This window comes from Podarcis melisellensis (genome assembly GCF_964234715.1).
Source record: "Podarcis melisellensis genome assembly, chromosome: 16".
NCBI lineage: Eukaryota > Metazoa > Chordata > Lepidosauria > Squamata > Lacertidae > Podarcis > Podarcis melisellensis.
The window spans coordinates 10747456-10768160 of NC_138533.1; the positions used below are offsets into that span (position 1 = coordinate 10747456).

Sequence of the window (20705 nt, forward strand, 5' to 3'; positions counted from 1 at the left end):
ATACATTACAAAAAACCTAATTAAAATAAGTACAATGTTTAGTTAATATACTGAGAGTAGCAGATATTGCTGTGCATTGCCGTGCACTACTGTTCTGTGTTGCTGTTTTGTTGTTCTGATGTTGGTGGCTTAGTTGATTTTGTTTTATAATTATATCACTGAATCTGGACTTTTTGCCTTCATACAAGAGATTATTGTTAATCATTCCTGTGGGTAGTTTCAACATGAAGGCTATGACAGTGCTGCAACTTAGTTTGCTCTGATGTGGTACTGGCTTTCATCATTGAAAGTGCATTTGTATCCGCTTGTTGCTTCCAGAAACAAACATATCCCATGGAGTTAATATGAGTAAGTGGGATGCACTTGATTTTGGTCATTTTTAGCTATGTTTTAATCATATATGGCAGGGTTTACTACCCCTTTTGGTCCATGGGCACATTTGCAAACTGGAGAAACTTTGATGTACACCACACATGTACAGTGGTACCTCGGGTTAAGAACTTAATTCATTCTGGGGGTCTGTTCTTAACCTGAAACCATTCTTAACCTGAGGTACCACTTTAGCTAATGGGGCCTCCTTCTGCCACCACGCTGCCGGAGCAAAATTTCTGTTATCTTCCTGAAGTAAAGTTCTTAACCCAAGGTACTATTTCTGGGTTATCGGAGTCTGTAACCTGAAGCGTCTGTAACCCGAGGTACCATTGTAATGTAACCAAGCTCCCCTCGCAATCTATTGTGTTGGGTTCAACAGAATGCTGCTTTCAATGTACTAATTTCAGTGGGAGGAGGGGCAGAATAGGTAATCCTGTGGGTACTATTGAAGACCTCTGTAAGCACAAATGCACCTTCAGGTGCTATGTTGCCGACCCCTGATGTAGAGTCAAGAAGCGTGCAGTTGCTCAAAGTGCAATGGAGATGGTAATTTCCTACCCTTTTGATTAAACTTGCCTTTCAAACTAGGAGGACTGAATTGTAGATTTTTTGTAAAGCATTCCAGTGGAGTTTGGGATTTTGCTCTTAGTTAACCAGTGTTACAGAACTAGATTGTATCATGACATTAAGCACAATTTGTTATAGCATTCTCATATTGCTTGGAGAGACACTAAAGCAGAAGTGACTTTGTTATAAATTTAAAACACTGTACCTTTTTCCTTATTGGGGAAGCCCAGAATTCCTGCAGGGCTTTGCGTATATAATTCTGCATGGAGAGTCCTTTCCCTATTTTTAAAGATAAGAAAGCTGTTTGAAACATACCTTTCTGCCATGAGACCAGTATAAAACTGGGAAATACCACACTTAAATATAGCTGTGCAGTTATTAAAATAAAAAATGAGGGTGCTGGTAGACAAACAACCTCTGCTCAAGTACATGTATGATAATTTAGACATTGCGTTGCATTGTCTATTGGATTTTTTGCAACATTTGCTGCTGTTTAGTTACAAGCTGGTATATCGACTGCTGCATCTGCAGTCCACTGTGCTTGTTATAAAAGCTTATTTTCATCCACTAGAACCCTTTGGGTTGGGAGGGATCATCTGTGACTCATCTAGCTTGTGCATTGGGGCAGAATTGATTTAATTATGCTTAAATATCACTGATAGATGGGTGTCGAGAGAGAGTGCTCTGCTTTGGATCACTGCAGAGCTGTTATCTGGAAGTGCCCTTGGCAATTTGTCCCACTGCCTGGCATCAAATATTTTTGTCACGTTTGAGATGTTGTTATTATTGTGGTATTTCAGATGAAGGGCTCCAGTCATGCAAGCTTGTTTATAACCTATCAGATAATGTCCTTTATTTGATTTAGGGCAGTGGATCACAGGCTTCTTCCAAATTGCAGAGCCCAACTGACTTCATTTGGATCTAGTCCATGCATAGGTGTCTACAGGATAAGTTTTTAATGAAGTACTGTACAATAAAAAATTGTAATTCAGAAGCCTGATTTTCTGTACTAAACTGGCTAAATTAAATGAGTTCTCTTTAAAAGTACATGTGAAAAGGATCTAGGAGTATACAAAGGGGTTGTAGGGCCATGGCTTTTGCCCTGACTCCATTTTAACATGCCGCTTCTTCTGACTTCCCAGGGCAAGTATATGTAGGGGGAAGTCAGCTGTACTTGTGTACAGCTCCCCACATTGTTGGGAACCTTTATCATGCGGAGCTTGAAGCAGGTTTCCCACTTCAGATATTTGACCTAAACACACTAAAAACCAAAAGAGCAATGTAGCAATAATGGTGAGGCTAAAAGTGTGGTGAGAAACAACCAAATTAGAATAAGGAACAGTTTCCAACTTGCTATCCTGGCAGGCATGAAAACAGTATTGAGCTCATCCACTTCTTGGCCAAGCAGAACCTCCTGAGTGCTGTTCTACCTAACATTTCCTGTTACAATTTCTTGGCTGTCATATTTCATGATTCCACCTTGCAAATTTTCTTGTTTGTATAATGGTGAGGCCATGCACTATGAAGAACTATCTGGCAATGAATAAATGATGCAGCAGCTCTCCAGCCAACCTTAATGTACTACTTATGAAACTGCAATTACTAAAACATTTTATGAAGTTTATTACTAGATGGCAAGAATGACTCTGCAGAAATGGGCTCCTGAGATTTTAAGCATGTGGAAAAACCCTAGCTTTCAAAATTGCTTTATTTTGTCTTTTAAAAAATGATCTGTGGTTTGGTGAGCACTGCTCTAAATTAATTTTTTCCTGGTGGTTATTTTTTATCCTTGCTGTTTGCCAGTGATCCTAAAAACATGCCTCAACTCACCCTGGATGATGAAATGGTAAGGAACCATTAGCTATTTTTGAGGTAGTCTACTTTACAAGAAACAGCATGAACAATACTACCTGAGTTTACTTACAGAGCTTTGCTGTCTTTCTGTGCATCATAAGCTGAGTCAACACAACATATGTTGTGTTGATTCTGTAAATCCACCAACACAATAGGCTGATGGGTGAAATGGTATTGTGTGATGGATCATTTACGGTACTGCTTAAGCTGCACGTATATGGTCAAAGAAGTTTCTCCAACAGTGGAATGATTACTACTTTGTGTGTGTTTCCCCAGTAGGGTCATGAGATAAGAATTTCAAAAAGTGATCATGCAGCATTTGTTCTTGGGAGTGCTGTGGAACCTGGCCTCAAAGCTGTGAGGGTATTGAAATAAGGCATATATTTTACTTTCTGTGAGAATGTGGTAGGTTTGTAAAAAAAAATCCTTAGTCCCCCAATGACAAGTAGGAATCTTCTGCAGTTAACCATGCAAGCAAACATTTTTCAAAGGTTAGCTCTTTCATTTACGCCTTAAAAAGCATAAGCATGTGTGGGCAAGTATTTTTTGTTATACAGTAATGGTATGATTGAAGATCCTGCCTAGAGTAGGCGATCCCCTAGGCAAGGGATGGTGGCATGGAGCAGAGCAAGGATTGAAATGCATTGGTTTCCTTCAGATTAAAATATTAAACTGGTCTGGGAAATCATAGGGACCAGTGGAGATTGTTAGGCTAAACCTAGGCAGTAATGTGTTGGTTCAGGATTCAGTGGTGAAGCATTGACTGTGCTCAAGAGATTCCTTAAGACATGTTGTGTAACTGAAAGTAGCTGCTTGACTACAGGAAACAAAATCAGTACAAAAATTATTATGCATAAACTTTCTCTGCCGCACTAAGTCTTACCTGGAAGTAGACCCCAAACTATCGCTAACATGAGATTAATTCTCACTGTGGTGACCACAGTATAAAGATTTGACACAGGTGACATGTATTAGATAGCTCATTTTTCCTGAAGTGGAAGGATTTGCTTATTAAATGTCTCCCTCTGGGCCTTCCCAGTGAACATAGTGAGTACAGAGTGCTTCACTGTTCTTGGGTAGCTTATATATTTTGTGCAGCTATAGTGAAGGAGTGAACTCTTGAGGTTGCTGAAGTCATAGGCCATTCAGTTGCTTCCTGGTAGTCAGCATATGAGGTGTGTAGTAATCATGCAGAAACTGCTAGTGCTTAATCATGCATTTTATCATTGGCCTTTTGCTATTGGTGTGTGAAGTGGTGTACAAAAGAGTCAAAGCGGCATTTTCCTCAAGAGCTTCACAAGAGGATGGTTGATCGGCAGGTCTGAAACTTAATCAAGCAGATGGGGACCTTGGGAATATGGCTTGAACAGCTGAAAATGGGAGCTTCCATGTCCCAGATGAAGTACCTGCATTTCTACAATGGGTAAACTCTCTCTGTGTGGTTTGGACTTGGTTGAATGTCACTTTCTAAACCTCTAGTAAGAGATGAAGAGAGGCTTTTGTTCTGGTGTGTCCATGCCTCTCCCTGGGTAAAAAGTAATTTTTATACAGCTATCTACAGAAATAGATAACGGGATAGAAAGGAGCATGAATTTCTACCTGGAATGGAGGTGAGAACAGGGCAGGTGTGCATATGAAATGTATTGTTCTTTATACTGGGTACAAAAAGGACTGACCAGGCTCTGTGCCTTTTAGGTGTAAAAGCTGGTGGGGTATACATGCCAAACTACTAAATCACTGTCATTCAAGCTGCTATAACATGGTTGTTTTAACTTCTGTATGCAGCTGCTGAGACCAAGACTCATGAATTTCCTTCTAAAATGATTCAGTTCTCTTCCCACCTTTGATACATACCCACACTAAATATTTCTTCAAATAAGAACTAGTATGAAAAGGGTTCTGTGTTCATTGTTAAGACATTGGTTTAAATTGCCATAATTTTTGTGCTGGTGTGTATTTGATTCTGGCTTTCTTCCGTTTACCCTCAACACTTAAAAAGAGCTACTGTTGGCTGAGTGAAATGTGATTTGTTTTCTAAAATGGCCACATGCTATTTCGATGCTAATGGAATCCTGCTGACTTGTATCAGTTCTAATTATTAAGAGCAGGTTACTTGACTCTGTACAGATCCTGTGCAGAGGGAGAATAATGAAGAGTTTATGTAAACAAGAAACAGGTGGTAGCTTAAATTCAGTTGCTTAAACTCCCCTGCATCAATGTAATGCCACATCTGAGAGACTGCCTTGGCTCCAGTTGTGTGTATATTTTTGTGATGATCCTATTTTATCTTTGCAGGTCAGGCTGTGTGTATGACTGGCCCAAGGTCACCCTGTGAGCTTAGTAGTGGTTGAGCACAAATTTGAACCCAGTTTCTAGTGCACTGACCACTATGCATGCTGTTAGGAGAGCCAAAGCAGGACTTGTTCAAGCAGCATATACGTACTTTTCCGTGTATAAGACGCTCCCTATTTTTGGGAACTAAATTTAAAGAAAATGAGGGGAGATGCCCCAAAGTTGTTGAGCTTTTTTAGGCGGAATTGCATTCATGCCATCACCCCAGCAGGGCTGTTGCTGGGGGTTGGCAAAGTGGGCAGCCGTTCCCCCCCCCCCCGCCACTGCAGGCACCAGCTGGCTGGCTGCGTGCAACTTCCACTCCACACCGCTGCGGGAAACGCTCCCTAGAGCACACGCCTCCTGCAGCGACATGGGGGAGAGTTGTGCTCCCGCAAACCAGCTGGCTGGCGGGTGCACAGCTTCCCTCCCACATCACTGTGGGAAACGCTCTCCTGCAGCGGCATGGGGGGAGTTGCATGCCTGCCAACCAGCTGGCTGCCAACCAGCTCCCCCCTCCCCTCACGCCACTATCAGTGTATTGGATGACCCCAGTTTTTTGACATGATTTTTGAGTCAAAAAACCTTGTCTAATACATGAAAAAATACGGTAGCTCTGCAAACTGGGCTCTCATCTACAGAACCACAGTCTGTATGTGCCTTCCCCTACAGCATGTGATGAAGAAACCAGCTGCCCATCTAGCATAATTCTTGAGGTTTAGAGACATATCTGGGACTCCTGTGTTCTCTCCTTTTGGTACATTGCAGTTTAGATAGTAAGAGTTTGTTCTTGGGAGCAGAGTGGCTAATGTGTGGTTTTGAAAGTTTCCTACTTTGGGGCAAAGGTGAGCTAGATCTTGAGGACTGTTATAGATACTTCATGTGGATCTGGAACAATATTTTATTAAAAGACAGGTTGATAGCAACTTAAGTCTAACAGCATGTGACTTAAGCCAGTATACAATGTTAAAATTGTTTTTTGGATACTACAAGGGGGAAGGCCTGTGACGCACTGAGCTAATTTAAATATGAGAATTGTGAACTAACTTAAACAATAGTTACTATTAATCTTTAATTTGTGGCAGCTTAACTCCTGTTGGTGTTTTCTACACCCACATTAATACATCTAAGGATCAATGGAAATGACTTCAGGATCTTTCACATGTATAGTATAAAGAGTGAGAGTCTCTTTAAAAGCTGTACTTCTTTGCCTTCTTATATACAGCATGACTTTTGAAAATATTAAGCTTGTTAGGTTAGGTTATCAAACCAGTCACCACTACTGACTACTTGTATATGGGGTGGTGGTAGGAAATCTGCACTTTCAGAAAAGCATTCTGAACTTCTCCTCTGCCTGCTCTATTTTCCATGGTTGTCAGCAGTCAAAAGATATTGAGACACAGGGTTTTCTTCTGATGCAGAAACGTGCAAGTCTGAACAGACCTTCTGTTCAGTATCCTGATCTGTGAATTGCCCTGTTGCCGACTCAGGACATGTTTTGGCTTGGCTTAGTGTGGCTAATTGGCTTTGTCATAGCTTGGAATGCAAGGGAAGAGAAGTCCTTGAAATGACCTTGTTGGCAGCTGTTTAATGTGGAAGTTGTGTTTGACTTTGGAAATGTTGGTTTAGAACATGAGAAAGTAAATTGCCTGTTGCCTCATTGTGAACTGGGAATTAAAATGTCATGCCTAGTGTGACAGAGTAGTACTAATGGAGTGGGGAGGAACCAGGAGGAGAAAACAGAGCAACATAACTTAATTTTGTATGATAGTTGAATATTTAAAATACCAAAGTAACTCTTTTTGAAGGAGGTAGCAAAAATCACATAGAATATACCATACATAAATTTCCCAGTTTTTGATCTCCTGATTAATATTGGAGCAGAGGGGAGCCGGGAGAGAAGTTGAATGCATCATGGTGAATACACTGTATAGGCCAGGAGTAGGCAACCTAAGACCCGGGGGCCGGATGCAGCCCAATCACCCTCTCAATCCGGCCCTTGGACGGTCCAGGAATCAGCGTGTACATGAGTAGAATGTGTCCTTTTATTTAAAATGCATCTCTTGGCTATTTGTGGGGGCATAGGAATTCATCCTCCCCCAATATAGTCCGGTCCCCCACAAGGTCTGAGGGACGGTGGACCGGCCCACGGCTGAAAAAGGTTGCTGGCCCCTGGTATAACCATACAAAGCAAAGCTTTTGAAGAAAGGCTGTTCAGTGGCCTCTGACTTGTTTCTTTGAGCCTGCTGTGTTAGGCATCACCTTCTTGTAAGAATTAAATCCAATTATTTCAAAAGGACAAAAGAATGCCCAGTTGTGTGTTACAACTCTTCATGTTGTTAGGGACAGGGGGAAGCCTTTCATTTCAGAGTTTGTTTTGTGATGGTGGTTTTGCAAATTTGTGTTATCCCTGAGCATAGATGAAAAGTGGAACTTGTATTTGATGATACAATTGCTCAGATTCACATGGCATTGGATATCACAGAGTGAGTCCTGAGGACTAGTCAGGTACTTTTGGATCAGTTCTATCTATTGATGAGCATGTGGACAAGCTACTTGAAGGATTTTGGACAACAACATGCCCTTCAACCTCCTCCCTTGCTTATCATAACTAATAAAAACTAGCTGAAGGAATGTGACTAGGCAAGTCCTGGGAGCGGTGAATGCCTTGCTATGGGTAGTGGGAGGTACCATTGGCCCTTAAGGAAGCAGTGGTGCATCCCCTTCTCAAGAGGATCTTCCTGGACTCACAGGTGATCGTCTAATAACCACTATCCCCCTTTTTTGCAAGGTGTTCAAGAGGATGTGATGGTTCAACAGCAGACATGTTTGGAGGAAGCTGATTTTCTGGACTCAATCTTGCTTTAGGCCTGGATAGGGCACTAAAATTGCCTTGGTTGTCCTGATTCATTATGTTTGTCAGGAGAGGGATGGGGAAGTGCAACCTTGTTTGTTTTGCTTGATCCCTCAGGAACTTTTGATACCATTGACCATGATACCCTCCTCTAGAGGCTTTGAAGGTTGGGAGTTAGGGACACTGTGTTTCAGAGATTTCATTCCTACCTCCAAGACCTATTTCAAAGAGTAACAGTGGGAGACTCTTGCTTAGTTCCTTGAGTTCCTATGTAGTCTTGTCCCTCTTGCTCTAACATCTATTTGAAGCCATTGGGATATATCGTCAAGGGCTTTGGAGTGAGGTGCCAGCAGCATGCCAATGACATCTAGCTCTAGCTTTCTATTCCACCGGAATCAGCAGGGGCAGTTCAGATGCTGGCAGTAATGGGCTGTATGTGGACCAGGAAATTGAAACAATCCAGGTAACATGGAGGTACTGTGTGTTGCAGATTCTTGAATCTGGGAAGAAAGGAGATGGGTGGTTCTGGATAGGATTGCATTCCCGTGGATGAAACAGGCACACATTTGACCCATCTATGTCATTTGAGGCCCAGGAAGCCTTGGTGACTAGGAGTGCCTTTTCTAGCCGATTCACCAGCTATAGCTGTTCCCGCAAAAGAATAGCCTGGCTACTGTGATCCATGCTCTTGTAACTTCCAGACTGTACTGTTGCTATGCATTCCATGTGGGACTGCCATTGAAGACTATTCAGAAGCGGCAACTAGTGCAGAATGCAACACCTAGTGGGTATCTATGGCTGCAGATATTATGCCAGTCTGAAAAATTATGCACTGGTTTCCAGTCCGTTAACAAAATGAATTTAAGGTGTTAATACTGACACAGACCCTAAATGATTTGGAGCCCAACCATTTGAAGAGGTGCCTCCTCCCACATAGACATGCCTGGGTGTTAAGATAAGTAGGTGAGGCCCTGATAGCAGCACTACCACATTTTGTATTTTAAGGGGTAGGGGTGAGTGAGAGGGGTACCTCGCACCATCATTGTATGGCTTTTTGATGATTGGTCAAGGTGCACCAAGGCCTTCAGCTGAGTGGATGTTTCTGTGTTACTGGTCTGTGTGGGTGTTTATTTTGTCTTTGGTTACTTTTTGTAGTTTTTAATTGATTACTTTATGTAAAAGCAGTTTTAATTGGGATATTTTTGTAGCCCATCCCGGGAAGGGGAGGCTATAAGCACTAAATACATACATACATACATACATACATACATACATACATACATACATTTTGATTTCAAGAGAAATTATGCTTTCACACCTCCTCCCCCCAGCTCTAAAGTTTATGCAGCTATTAAAATAGCTTCCATTTCAGGAACCCATTTCTGCTGCTACACTCAAATGAAAAGCATTTTGAAGTTTACAGGATAATTAGACTGTAAGTGTCTGAAAAAATTGTAGGCATTCCAATCAACAGTTTTCCCAATTGTTGTGCTCTCCTTATAATCTAAGGCATGCTTAGCACAAGACAAACAAAAACTCTGCATGTCTATCGCAGCTGGAATGTTGCAAAGGAAGGAAGGTATTTATTTTCTTCAGTCTATTTTGGTTTTGTTTTAAAATGTTCCTCCTCCTTTACTTTTAAATGGCACTCTTCCATTCTCCTTGAATTTTCTTTGACCCTGGAAGGATGCACAGCTACCTTCCTATTACACCACATACCCCTTCTTCTTTCAATGCTTTCATTATTTTTTGGAGGAACTAGCAAATTTGACTTGCCTAAGCTTAATGCTAGCTTCTAAACTGATTTTATGAGCTCTGATTCTAGATCACATCTCACACTAATGGAATCATAATCTACAATGTGGGTAGAACTAGCTTTTAAATGCTAGTTGCACAAAAATGGAACAGTTGATGATATGTGGTAAATGAAAGGACCATGTACAGTGGTACCTCAAGTTACATACGCTTCAGGTTACAAACGCTTCAGGTTACAGACTCCGCTAACCCAGAAATAATGCTTCAGGTTAAGAACTTTGCTTCAGGATGAGAACAGAAATCGTGCTCTGCAGCGCAGCAGCAGCAGGAGCCCCATTAGCTAAAGTGGTGCTTCAGGTTAAGAACAGTTTCAGGTTAAAAACGGACCTCCGGAACGAATTAAGTACTTAACCCGAGGTACCACTGTATAGGCAGAATAATTTGATGTATTTTGAAAAATCTGGTTGTGCTTCCTCAAGGTAGTAGAATTACTGTTTTTATTTTTCCTGTTATTCCTGATAAGTATTCAGATATATACATTGTTTATTTTTTAGTGTGTTACTCAAAAATGTATGATGTTAAAGTGGGGTGGGGAACTGGATCTGGCCAGTGGTGGTCAAATCCTTATTTCCTTCACTCTACCCCCAGCAACAGGCGAACTTTGACAAGTGGGAAAGTTTCCATTTCCTGCATGGTTTGAAATAAAAACTGTTGTGGATAAAAGCACATGGTGTTAGTTGCAGGTGTTTGTGATCAGCTGATTGTCAGCCCTTGGAAAACCCTATGCCATGATGGTCAGCATTTGCAAAGTGCTGTGCTTCCTCAGTTGCACTAGAGAGTTTTCCTTTGGGGCTTGTTAGCACTGTCTGAAAGTACCACTTGCAGATCAACACTTGGGCACTCAGTTTACAAACCCAGTTGCTCAAGCCATGTCTTTACCTGCCCTGCCCCTGACATCACATATGAGTGTGTTTGGGGGGAATGGTGTCATGAGCCCAGGGGGGCACATCCTGACCTAATTAAACCTGCCGGCAAGCTGTTCCCAATCCATGGGCTAGATGATTTCATGTTCTGATTGTACAATGCAGCTTCGTATTTCTATGCAAAATGTAGAGTAGGGTGGTAAAAAAAAATTGGCAACGAATGCATTGTTGTCACATCTTATTGACAAAACTACTGATTTTTGAATGGAGTAAAACATGCACTTGTACATTTAAATGAGGATTCTCAGCCGGGGGAATTTGTTATGCTATTACTATCCTGGAGCCAGAGCAGAAGATATATAGTTAGGGTTGCCATACATTTGGAATTTCCCGGACATATTCAGAATACTGCTGCCGCAAGTATACAAAACTGAAAAAGGCGCAACAACTTTTTTAAATATGGCAACCCTAAAATAGTGTACTATAAGCAATGCCAAGTCTGTCCACTTTTGATCTGAAGTAGATGACCAACGGCTATACCAACATACAAACACAAATTGCTACATTTGGGAGTCGTAACATGCGACTTGGACAATGACAAATTTACTTAAGCATTTGCTGGCAAATAGAAGACAAGCATTTGACTTTAATCTTTCTCTGCTGCTTAAGCCACTACATGTGAAGTATGTATACAGATAATGAATTTTCTCCACCTACTACAAGAGATATGTGTTACCATCTGTGGCTACAGTTGTCAGATTGAAGTGAATAATGAATCTGGTTGGGAGTAAGATGAAGTAAATGGATAAACAAGAATAATCCATAACAGGCAACCATATAACATTGTTTAAAGAGGCTCAGTGAAGACCACCCAGGACAGGCAACAATTTGTGCATAGTTTGTCTTCTCTGATTTTTTTAAAAAGCAGGTCACAAGACAGAATGTTCTAGAGAGCTCTGGTTAGGCTGAGGATGGTCCTCCCTTCGGATTATAATATAATGTTAACTACCTGCCTCTGTAAATGTTTGTGCACCTTTGAACAAATTTGTTGCAGTTCAAATTCATTGCTAGCATATGAGTGTTGCAGTGGACGTCTTTTTTAAAAAGTGGACTAGCCTACCTGCCTGCACATGTGCTAGCCATTTTGTGGCCTAAAACATCCTAAGTCACTTTAAAGATTCTCTGCCTGAATGCATGAAGGCAGTTCTTACCACAGGGAACCAGGTGAACAACATTTGCAAGCCTGTACTATGATTTAACAACTTTAGCTATATTTTCCTAAGGCTATGTGGCCTATGCAGGGAAAACACAAGAGACAAAACAGGAGGTTTGAGCTAGAAGTGGGGGAGCCATCATAAGTGATTAATTTTGAACTGACTGGGAGGGGGAAAGCGTTTTTAAATCTCCCCAAAGCCTTTATGTATACAAGATAGTAGACTTGGGCAGTCAGCCACCACTTCACACATAGCCTACTAGTACAAAGTCCCTCTCAGCCAGTGCTTAATGCAAATTTGCCTGTGTGCTGCATGTGATGAGGATGCACTTTGTCGGGATATTTGCCCTATGAAATCTTTGTCCCAGACACTGCCCGTGGGTTATTCTTTTTAGCATGGTGTTGTTTTTAAGTGCTGCTGTTTCCCAAGTCCTTCTTTCTTTTATATTTAACTTTCACTTGCCCTTAAACATAGGTGGCTGAATGCCAGCTCTTCAAAATCCACTTAGCCAGTTTCCCCTTTTAAAATGAAAAATTGCCGGAATGGCTATTCTCTCAAGCCTGAGGTTTAATGAAGTGTGAAGAGAGCATTGGTTAATTCCCCCCCCCCCCCGAAAGCTCTACGTTCCATTTTTAATGGAAGAAAGGATAAACGTAGCCTTGTGAGCAAAGAGTTTGATAAGGTCTGGATTTTGCTGTTTTTGATCAACCAGCAACTGGCACAGACAAGGTCCTCTTGAGAGAGGCAGATCTATTGGCTTACTAGATTTCGATATGAATGAAGCCTGGGTCCAATGCTTAGCTTGCTCTAGAACAGGGGTTCTAAGTCTTTGCAGAAAACCCCTCTTTCAATCCAATAAAAACAAATATAGTAACTGCAGTAAGAACAAGGTTTTGTGGGGTTTTTTGACTAATGAGACTCATGCTGGCTCAATTTTGGATACCACAACAAACCATGGTTAAGGAGGGTTACATATGGTTACGCGTGATGTTTGAATGGAGAAACTATAGTTAGTATCTTTTTGCTCTTCCCATGGATGCAATTGCACCACAGAATCAGGAGAGCATACCTGGTAAAAAATGAAAGCAAATAAGCAGCTCTTAACTATGGCTTTATGTTTATGTTTGGTGTGTTGTGTTGTCCTACACCCAGGACCTGAAAAAACATAATTTTGGGAATCTGTAGCATGTACTAAGTCAATTAGGGCACCACCTGCAATGTTTTTCAATCTTGGGTCCCCAGATGTGGTTAGACTACAACTCCTATCATCCATGACCATTGGCTAAACTGCATGGGGCTGATGGGAGTTGCATTCCAACAATATCTGACGCCCCAAGTTTGAGAAACACTGGAGGAAGCTGTGCTCCAAGTAGAGAGGCATTCACTTTCTATATTAAATCAAGTTATATTTAAGATCAGCCCCTAGGGAATTATGACTGCTGGGACAGCTGTAAGCCCAATGTCTCAGAATGGTCCTGTTAAGTAGGTCTGTGGTCTTCTCTTATTGAAAATGCCCTCAAAGTGATAGAAAAGCATTGTTCCAATATTATTAGATTGGATAGCAAAGGTGGATGTTAAGACATCTTTCCCTTAAGCAATTTAATCAGATCAGGTGTTTCTAATGCTCTTGATTTTGAATAACGGGGGGTTGCATTCCCCATCCTTCCAATATTAGGTTTCTTACCCTGTTTTTTTATTTAATAAACATTATACCGCTCTTCAACAGAAACACTCAGGGTGGGTTACAATAAAAGATTCATATATAGAGTTGCTTCAAGATGTCAGGCTGAGTATTTTTGTGATTCTGAATAAAAGCCAGAACTACCTTGTGGTTTCTTTGAGTGATTTGGCAAGGATCCAAAAAGCTACTTGGGACACGCCCAGTCCAATTGTCACAGATTAAAGCTCTGGGTGGGTGGGTGTGCGCGTGCGCACGCGCACACACACACACACACACACACACACCTCCAGCTCAAGGGCCATGTGGCAAACTATTTTGAGATGCCTCTCAGTTTCTAAAGTACTGGGCGGGGTGTGGGGGTGGATTCCAATCTTTGTCTATTATATCAGCCTGTGGTGGTATTAGTACTTTCACTTATATGACATTTCATGAGTTCCTTTTGTGTCAAACATAACAACTTTGAAAATAAAACCCAGATATCACAATAAAAACAAGAAAATGGCATTAACCTTGTTGTCTGAGTGGAAAACAAATTAAGCAAACATTTCTGACAGCAAAATATAACCCAGGAAATAGCTTGGTGGCTCTTACTCTACAAAGGACAGATAATTCTGTAGGGTATAGGCCACTCCAGAGAAGGCCTGCTTCCTAAAATTTATACACCTCTTGATTGTGAGAAAACCTCTAAGTGGTTTTCAAAAAAGATAAAACAATAAAATTAGAAATAAACCAGTAATCATGCATGAGGCACAAATACCTTAGAAAATGTATATGTAGGAAATGCAAATGTAGATAATTGTGGTTGATCTGAAAACATAATCCTGAATCTTGTGGTACACAATCCACAGCTTGACAAGCTACAGTGGGCAGTGAAGGCAGCGTTCTGCTCCTGCAGTCAGCTTCTGACTTATGTTTGATGTAGGTTAGCAGAGCATCTGTTCTGCAGTTCAGTCTCACTATGCAGCTCCATGCCTCCCTGCTTCTTGGTGTTCATCAGTCTCTTTCCCTGTCTGCCCTTTAGAATTTGCTGCTGTTATAGGTTCATCAGTTTGAGCAGATGAGAGATGGGCCATGGAACACTTAGGTATGATTTTGGTACATAAATGGTGCAGTCAGGAAACTTTTCCTTTTCAGCCTACCCACCCCTTTTCCTCTTCACTGACAAAGATGGATGACAGAACCCTTAACAACAACAAAAAATTCCCTTCCTCCTCAAGGCCTTCCTGTGGTCCACACATTAGACTTAGGCTTAAGCTAGCTATTGTCAACTTGCCATCTATCCAAAAACCTCTTTCCTAAAGGAAGTGTGTGTTGGTCAGTGTATAAAGTGTTAAGCTTTCCAAGTCCTAATGGACCATCAAAAGTCACCTCCATCCATATGAATCTACCTAAACCTTGAGATCTAGTGAGATTTTGCTATGCGTTCTCCCTGTCAGTGGAAGAACGGTGGGTAAATATGAGAGAATGGCCTATTCTTTGGTGGCACAGAGACAGTGGAATGTCCTGTCTGGCCTCATTGCCTCTAACATTTAAAAAATGATTAATATGTTTTCTGGCAGGCATTATCTACTATAGTGTTTTAATGCAGAGGTTTTACTGCTACTGTCTGTTGCAGACTGATTTGTTTTCTGTGATGGTTTTAAAATTGATTTTTGATACATTGTGTTATTCTTATACAGTGGTACCTTGGTTCTCGAACGTAATCTGTTCCGGAAGTCCATTCGACTTCTGAAATGTTCGGAAACCAAGGTGCGGCTTCCGATTGGTGCAGGCGCCCTGGAAACAGTAGCCGACAGTCGCATCAGATGTTTGCCTTTAAAAAAGTGTTTGAAAACTGGAACACTTACTTCTGGGTTTTCAGCATTCGGGAGCCGAAATGTTCGAGTACCAAGGCATTCAAGAACCAAGGTTCCATTGTATACTACTTTGAATATATTGTTTATAAAATGGTGGAAATAAAAATGCTAAAAGTAAAACAGGATAGTTTGAAACTCAGTCACTTGCAGCACTTCCCACTCAGTTCTGTTTTTGTTAGCTTTTGCTGTTCAGTAACACACACTATTCTGTAGCCCTTTGGCTTTTAAACTAAATTTATTAATTTTAAATGCATCAAAAAACCTTAATGAAAAATACTTGTTGGGGATTCTGAAAGAAACTGTGTTTCCTCTTTAAGTGTGAGAACTTATTTATAGATTAACAACAGAATATATTGCATGTCCTGCTAAAAGAAAATACCACTGTTAATATTGATTCAACAAATAAGCAAAGGCCCTTCAATGTGATGGGAGACTTGAGGTTTTAAGATGAATATGGATTTTAGCTATCTGGTCTTATTTTTAGAAGAGAAGCCATAGCAACATCACTTGAAAGTTGAATTCACTTTGGATACAGACTGGAAAGAAGTCATACTTTAGTTCCCTTTTGCATAAAATTGGGTGTAGGGAGGAGAAAAACGGCATATCTGTGTGGCCTGCATGAATCTTGTAGCCCTGAATTTCTGCTCTGCTCTCATTACCACTGATAAATAGTGGGTTTTTAAATTGGATATCAATGCTTCAGTTGATTAATCAGTAGATCAGTGTACATTCCTAAAAGATGCCTTACAGTAATTAACTTCATCTTCTCAAGGGAAAGGCTAGTTGTCGGCTAACCTACACTTGACCTTGCTCTTAATTTAGATGAAAGCTTTGGGGACCAAAGTACAGTAGTAATTTCTGGGTGGAGTTGGAGCCACCCTGTACTGAGTTTCCGCCCTGTGTTCAAATCCTGCTGGCACCTGTCTGGATCTTACCAATTTGAGCTAGACATATTTGAATTTTCTGTCATAGCTGCATTCTTTCTTTGCACTTCCTGCAAAAATGTCTGGGCTTTTATGTTGGACTTTAAGTTTTTAACCTTGGTCACAATGAGCCCACCCCAGAAGTGTGGAAGAATTGACTTGAGCTATGTAACATTGAAGGAAGACCATTCAATACCCATGGGAACTGTGAACTTTGTCTCAGGCAGTGAATGGGCAGAGTAATAGAAAGGGCTGCAAAAACCTGTGCTGTGGTGTTGAGGTTCCAAAGGGTAGTTTTGCAAAGGTGAAGGTGTTGATCTGTTGGCTCCAGTGGTGGTTCATCGATGAGGAAAATATGCTTTCACTCAGACTATATTTCAAGGATCCAGGTTTTTCAAAACCAGGATTTGTCAAGACAATTCAATCCCAAGACAGTATCAAGAGTTCAGGACCCAGGAAGAATTAGGTTGGCAGCTGGAGGAATTAAGACCTATTTCCAACCAAAATTTGTACAGCTATTCCTGATAATAGCATCTTTTCCACAGACTTGTTTTTATGTTCTGAAAACTCTGCTGTACCATTGTCAGTACTGTTGACAAGGGCTGCTTGTTGACAAGGAAGAATGGGGCAAATTCAAAACACCAGGAGAGAGAGTATATGCCTGCAGATTTAGTAAAGACCGCATTAAAATAATGAAAACAAGGGCAACCATAACTTTAGCATCCAGACATGGGAAATTTCCCCTCTAGTCTCGAGGTCAGAGATTCTGGGTTCCCTTAGGAGGAAGGTCAGAATAGAAATTGAATAAATAAAGCTCCTTTGCACAATATCCAAATGACTTAAACATGAATTTATCCAGGAAATAAACCTGTGAAAACAAGCTTCCTGCTGGTGAGCAATTAAATCTCATGAAGTTTTGAAATGTTATGATGACATTTGTGTTCAAGTTCAGAACCCAGTTTCCTTCCTGTGCACGTGAGTTCTCTCCTTCTGTGTTGTGTGAGGTTGCATTTTAGACTCTCAAATTTGACCTCCACTTTCCCTGTAGTCATCTGGGTCCTGAAGTAGCCACACACAAATAACTTGATTAATTATCAATACTTTATGCACAATACAAACGAAATGTTGTATCATATTTTAAACCTAGTATTACCATTTCAGAACCTCTAGGGTTAAGCAAGCGAGAAAGTTCTAAACAGATAAAAGGCTTATTATTGTAGAAATGTCAATAGTGCAACAAGAGCTTATCCTTTATATAACATTTCCAGCATTAATTCTTAGCTTCTGCTTACATTATTATATTAACTTTATAATCTTGACAAAATGGAAAGCTTTCTAGTACACATAGAAAGAGATGTGCATGTATGTGCTGAAAAAATGAAATGAAAAGGACTCATCCTCCTGGCAAGTGCCACTTGGAAATCTGTTTTCTGTGCCTCTTGGCATACTTGAAGATAACAGTCTGTCTCACTCAAGTTTCAATCTGAGCCAAATGGATTCAGATTGCCTACATATGGAGAATTCATGGTAGGTAAAGGACAAAGTTGTTAGCACTGCCCTGCCTTGTGTTCTGGAAGGCTGGAAGAGTGTGCTGTTCTTGATCATTTTCTTGGTAGAAATATACAGTAAAATACTGATTTCAACTGCCTTGTTTGGGGAGCTGGAAGTGGAGAGGAGAGACTGTACCAGCTGCTTTATAGTTCAAGAAAGGGTAAACCTTGTGTCCTTTCACAATGGGCAAATGTGAAAGTTTTTGTTTCAGGAGTTCCTGACCTATAATCTATGTTTTTTATTTCATTTTACTTGACAGATTGTTCAGCTTGACCTTGAAAAAGCTAATCATGCTGAAAGAGATGGACAAAGATCTAAATTCTGTGGTGATTGCAGTGAAATTGCAGGTACGTGTAATAAGGGAGCAAGGAATTTTTCAAGCTGTATATTGGCCTTAGCAATTGCAAGGCTTGCCAATTGTGCATAGCTCTGGAGAGACCCAGTTCCCTTTCTCCTGTTCTTGGGGTTGGAGTGGTGGTAGTGTTAAGCTTTTCCATTTTCCTGTGGAATGGGCAAAATGTCTGGCTTGGAGCATTGGACTCTCTAATTCATTATGTGGAACTTCATGTTCATGTTTAACCTACTGTGCCTAGCCTAGCATCCTAGCCCTGTATACCTGAAGGAGCATCTCCACCCCCATCATTCAGATCAGACACTGAGATCTAGCTCAGAGGGCCATCTGGCAGGTCCCTCACTGCAAGAAGTGGAGTCACAGAGAACCAAGCAGAGGGCTTCTTTGGTAGTAGCACCCACCCTGAGGAATGCCTGAAAATGGCTCTGAAAATAGACCAATTCCCTGGATTGATTAAAAAATTAGTACATACTGTATTAGTGTTCTTGTACCGGTTTCTTCAGTATGTTGTTTGGGGCTCAAGTATCCCCATGTTGAAGACTAAAAACAATGATGCACGCCTCTTGTTCTGTGCGAGTTGCAGGGTTCAAAGAGGATTCTGAGGTCCAATGAGATTGTCTTACCTGTCAGTGGACTTGTGGAAACAGAGCTTCAGTTGACTTTCTCCTTGCAGGTAAATATAGTTTAACTAAATTAATGGGGGTGCATAGAGGGGAGGGATGCTGGGGGAAGGAAGGGATAGAAGACCCTTTCTCCATAAACTTCATCAACATACCTTAGGATCTTTCTCTAATACTGTACTCAACACTAATGTCTCACAACAAATGTAACTGATTCGTTAGAAAGACTGTACAACCTGAAAAAAGCGAGAAGGCATGTATGTTTGTGAACCAAGAAAATCCTTATTAAAAAAAACTTTTTAAAACATACCTTAGCATCTAATCCTTAGTCTTTAAGGTGCCACAAAACTTCTGTTGTTTTTAGTGTAATAGGTTTAACATGGCTACTCCTTTGGAAGTAGCACAGTGTTAGTGTGCTTCAGATTTTCTAAACAAGAAGCTTAATAACTGTACAGTGGTTTGGGGATATTTGAAGAGAGATTGCTGTGAAATTTCAAATCTCGTTACACCCACACTTTCATATTCCTAGGAAGCAATGCCACACTCTTCCTGCTGTGTGCCTGGCATGATAGCTTTTCAAGTTGAGAATGTGAGGCTTATGCAATGTGTCAAAGATAGCTTTCCAGTGGATTTCTCTTCTGTGCTCCTTTTCTTCAGGGAAAATGCTCAACTTCTTTTTCTCACTTTCATGCTACATAAATAGCCATTTCTCAGCACAGGGAGTTAAAAAGCATTGGACCTGTAGAGAACTGTAAAATGTATGCAATCTGTATTAAACTGTTCAGCTTCACTGCTGTTTACGGGGTGAATTACATTCTTAAAGCATCTGAAGTGTTTATCTAAGATGGGACAGAGAGGATTTATATGTTATCCTCGTCTCCTTGCTAGTAAAAATCCAGTTCAATCACAAAGCCAGGAGGTGATGAATCTGGGTGTTTGGGGATGGTGATGTGCAATTTGTTTTAACGAGTTTTCTTCCAGAATAGTTCAGACATTACCTCTTCCTGAACCAGCTGTCTTGCATGGGGAACTAAGCTTTTGAGTTGCACAGTTGTTGGATCCATTTTTAGACCATGTCCTTTATACTGAAGTGGCAACCATTTTTGGAACGTCATTCCTGACTCTAAGAAATGGCAAGCAACAATACAATTGGACATTTCCTCACACTTTAAAATCCTTTTGAAGGCATGAATTGAATGGAATATATTGATTGGGCCATTTGAAACGGTTTCCTAATCATCTGGAGAGTATTTTAGCTAATAAAGATTATGAATTTTGGGAAAACTACATGGGGCCAGCTGGCTGATAGTACTGCTTTGAAGCTTACTGTGTCGACCATCTTGATATGCTGTCAATATAATATCATTTATAGAGAAACCAGAGATTGGAACTAAGGGAAGTCGGGGGGCGGGGTGGGGCAGGTGGGTTGTTTTATGGGAGGGGGAGGGGGAAGGGGGGAAATGGGAAATTAAGGATGATATGATTTAAGATAGTATGTTTTGTTTAAATTCCTAATATTTTTTAAAAAAATATATTCTGTTAATAGCTACAAATTAGTATTGAGTGATCTATAACCTGAAGACTTGCAATTCTTGTACTAAAGTTGGTTCAAGAAAACATAACACTCAGCCTGATCTCCTTCTATCAGGACTTACTGCTGTACATGTTTTGTCTGCAACTTATTTACAAGCCATTTCCTTTGGGTTCCTCTTGCAGTATCCCCACTTCCTGAAGCGAGATGCCAACAAGCTGCAGATCATGTTGCAGCGAAGGAAACGGTACAAAAACAGGACCATTTTGGGCTACAAAACTCTAGCTGTTGGCCTTATTAACATGGCTGAGGTAAGGGAAG

The 20705-nt window shown here is 40.8% G+C and overlaps 1 protein-coding gene across 3 annotated transcripts in view; it reads left to right on the forward strand.

Moving 5' to 3' along the window:
• PACS1 (phosphofurin acidic cluster sorting protein 1) overlaps positions 1 to 20705 on the forward strand; it is a 70265-nt gene that overhangs the window by 12609 nt on the left and 36951 nt on the right. For all 3 annotated transcript variants that reach the window (XM_081891380.1, XM_081891382.1, XM_081891381.1), the window contains exons 2-4: positions 18141 to 18228; positions 18817 to 18906; positions 20570 to 20695. In XM_081891380.1, coding sequence (XP_081747506.1) covers positions 18141 to 18228; positions 18817 to 18906; positions 20570 to 20695 — 304 coding nt within the window. The remainder of the gene's footprint in view (positions 1 to 18140; positions 18229 to 18816; positions 18907 to 20569; positions 20696 to 20705) is intronic.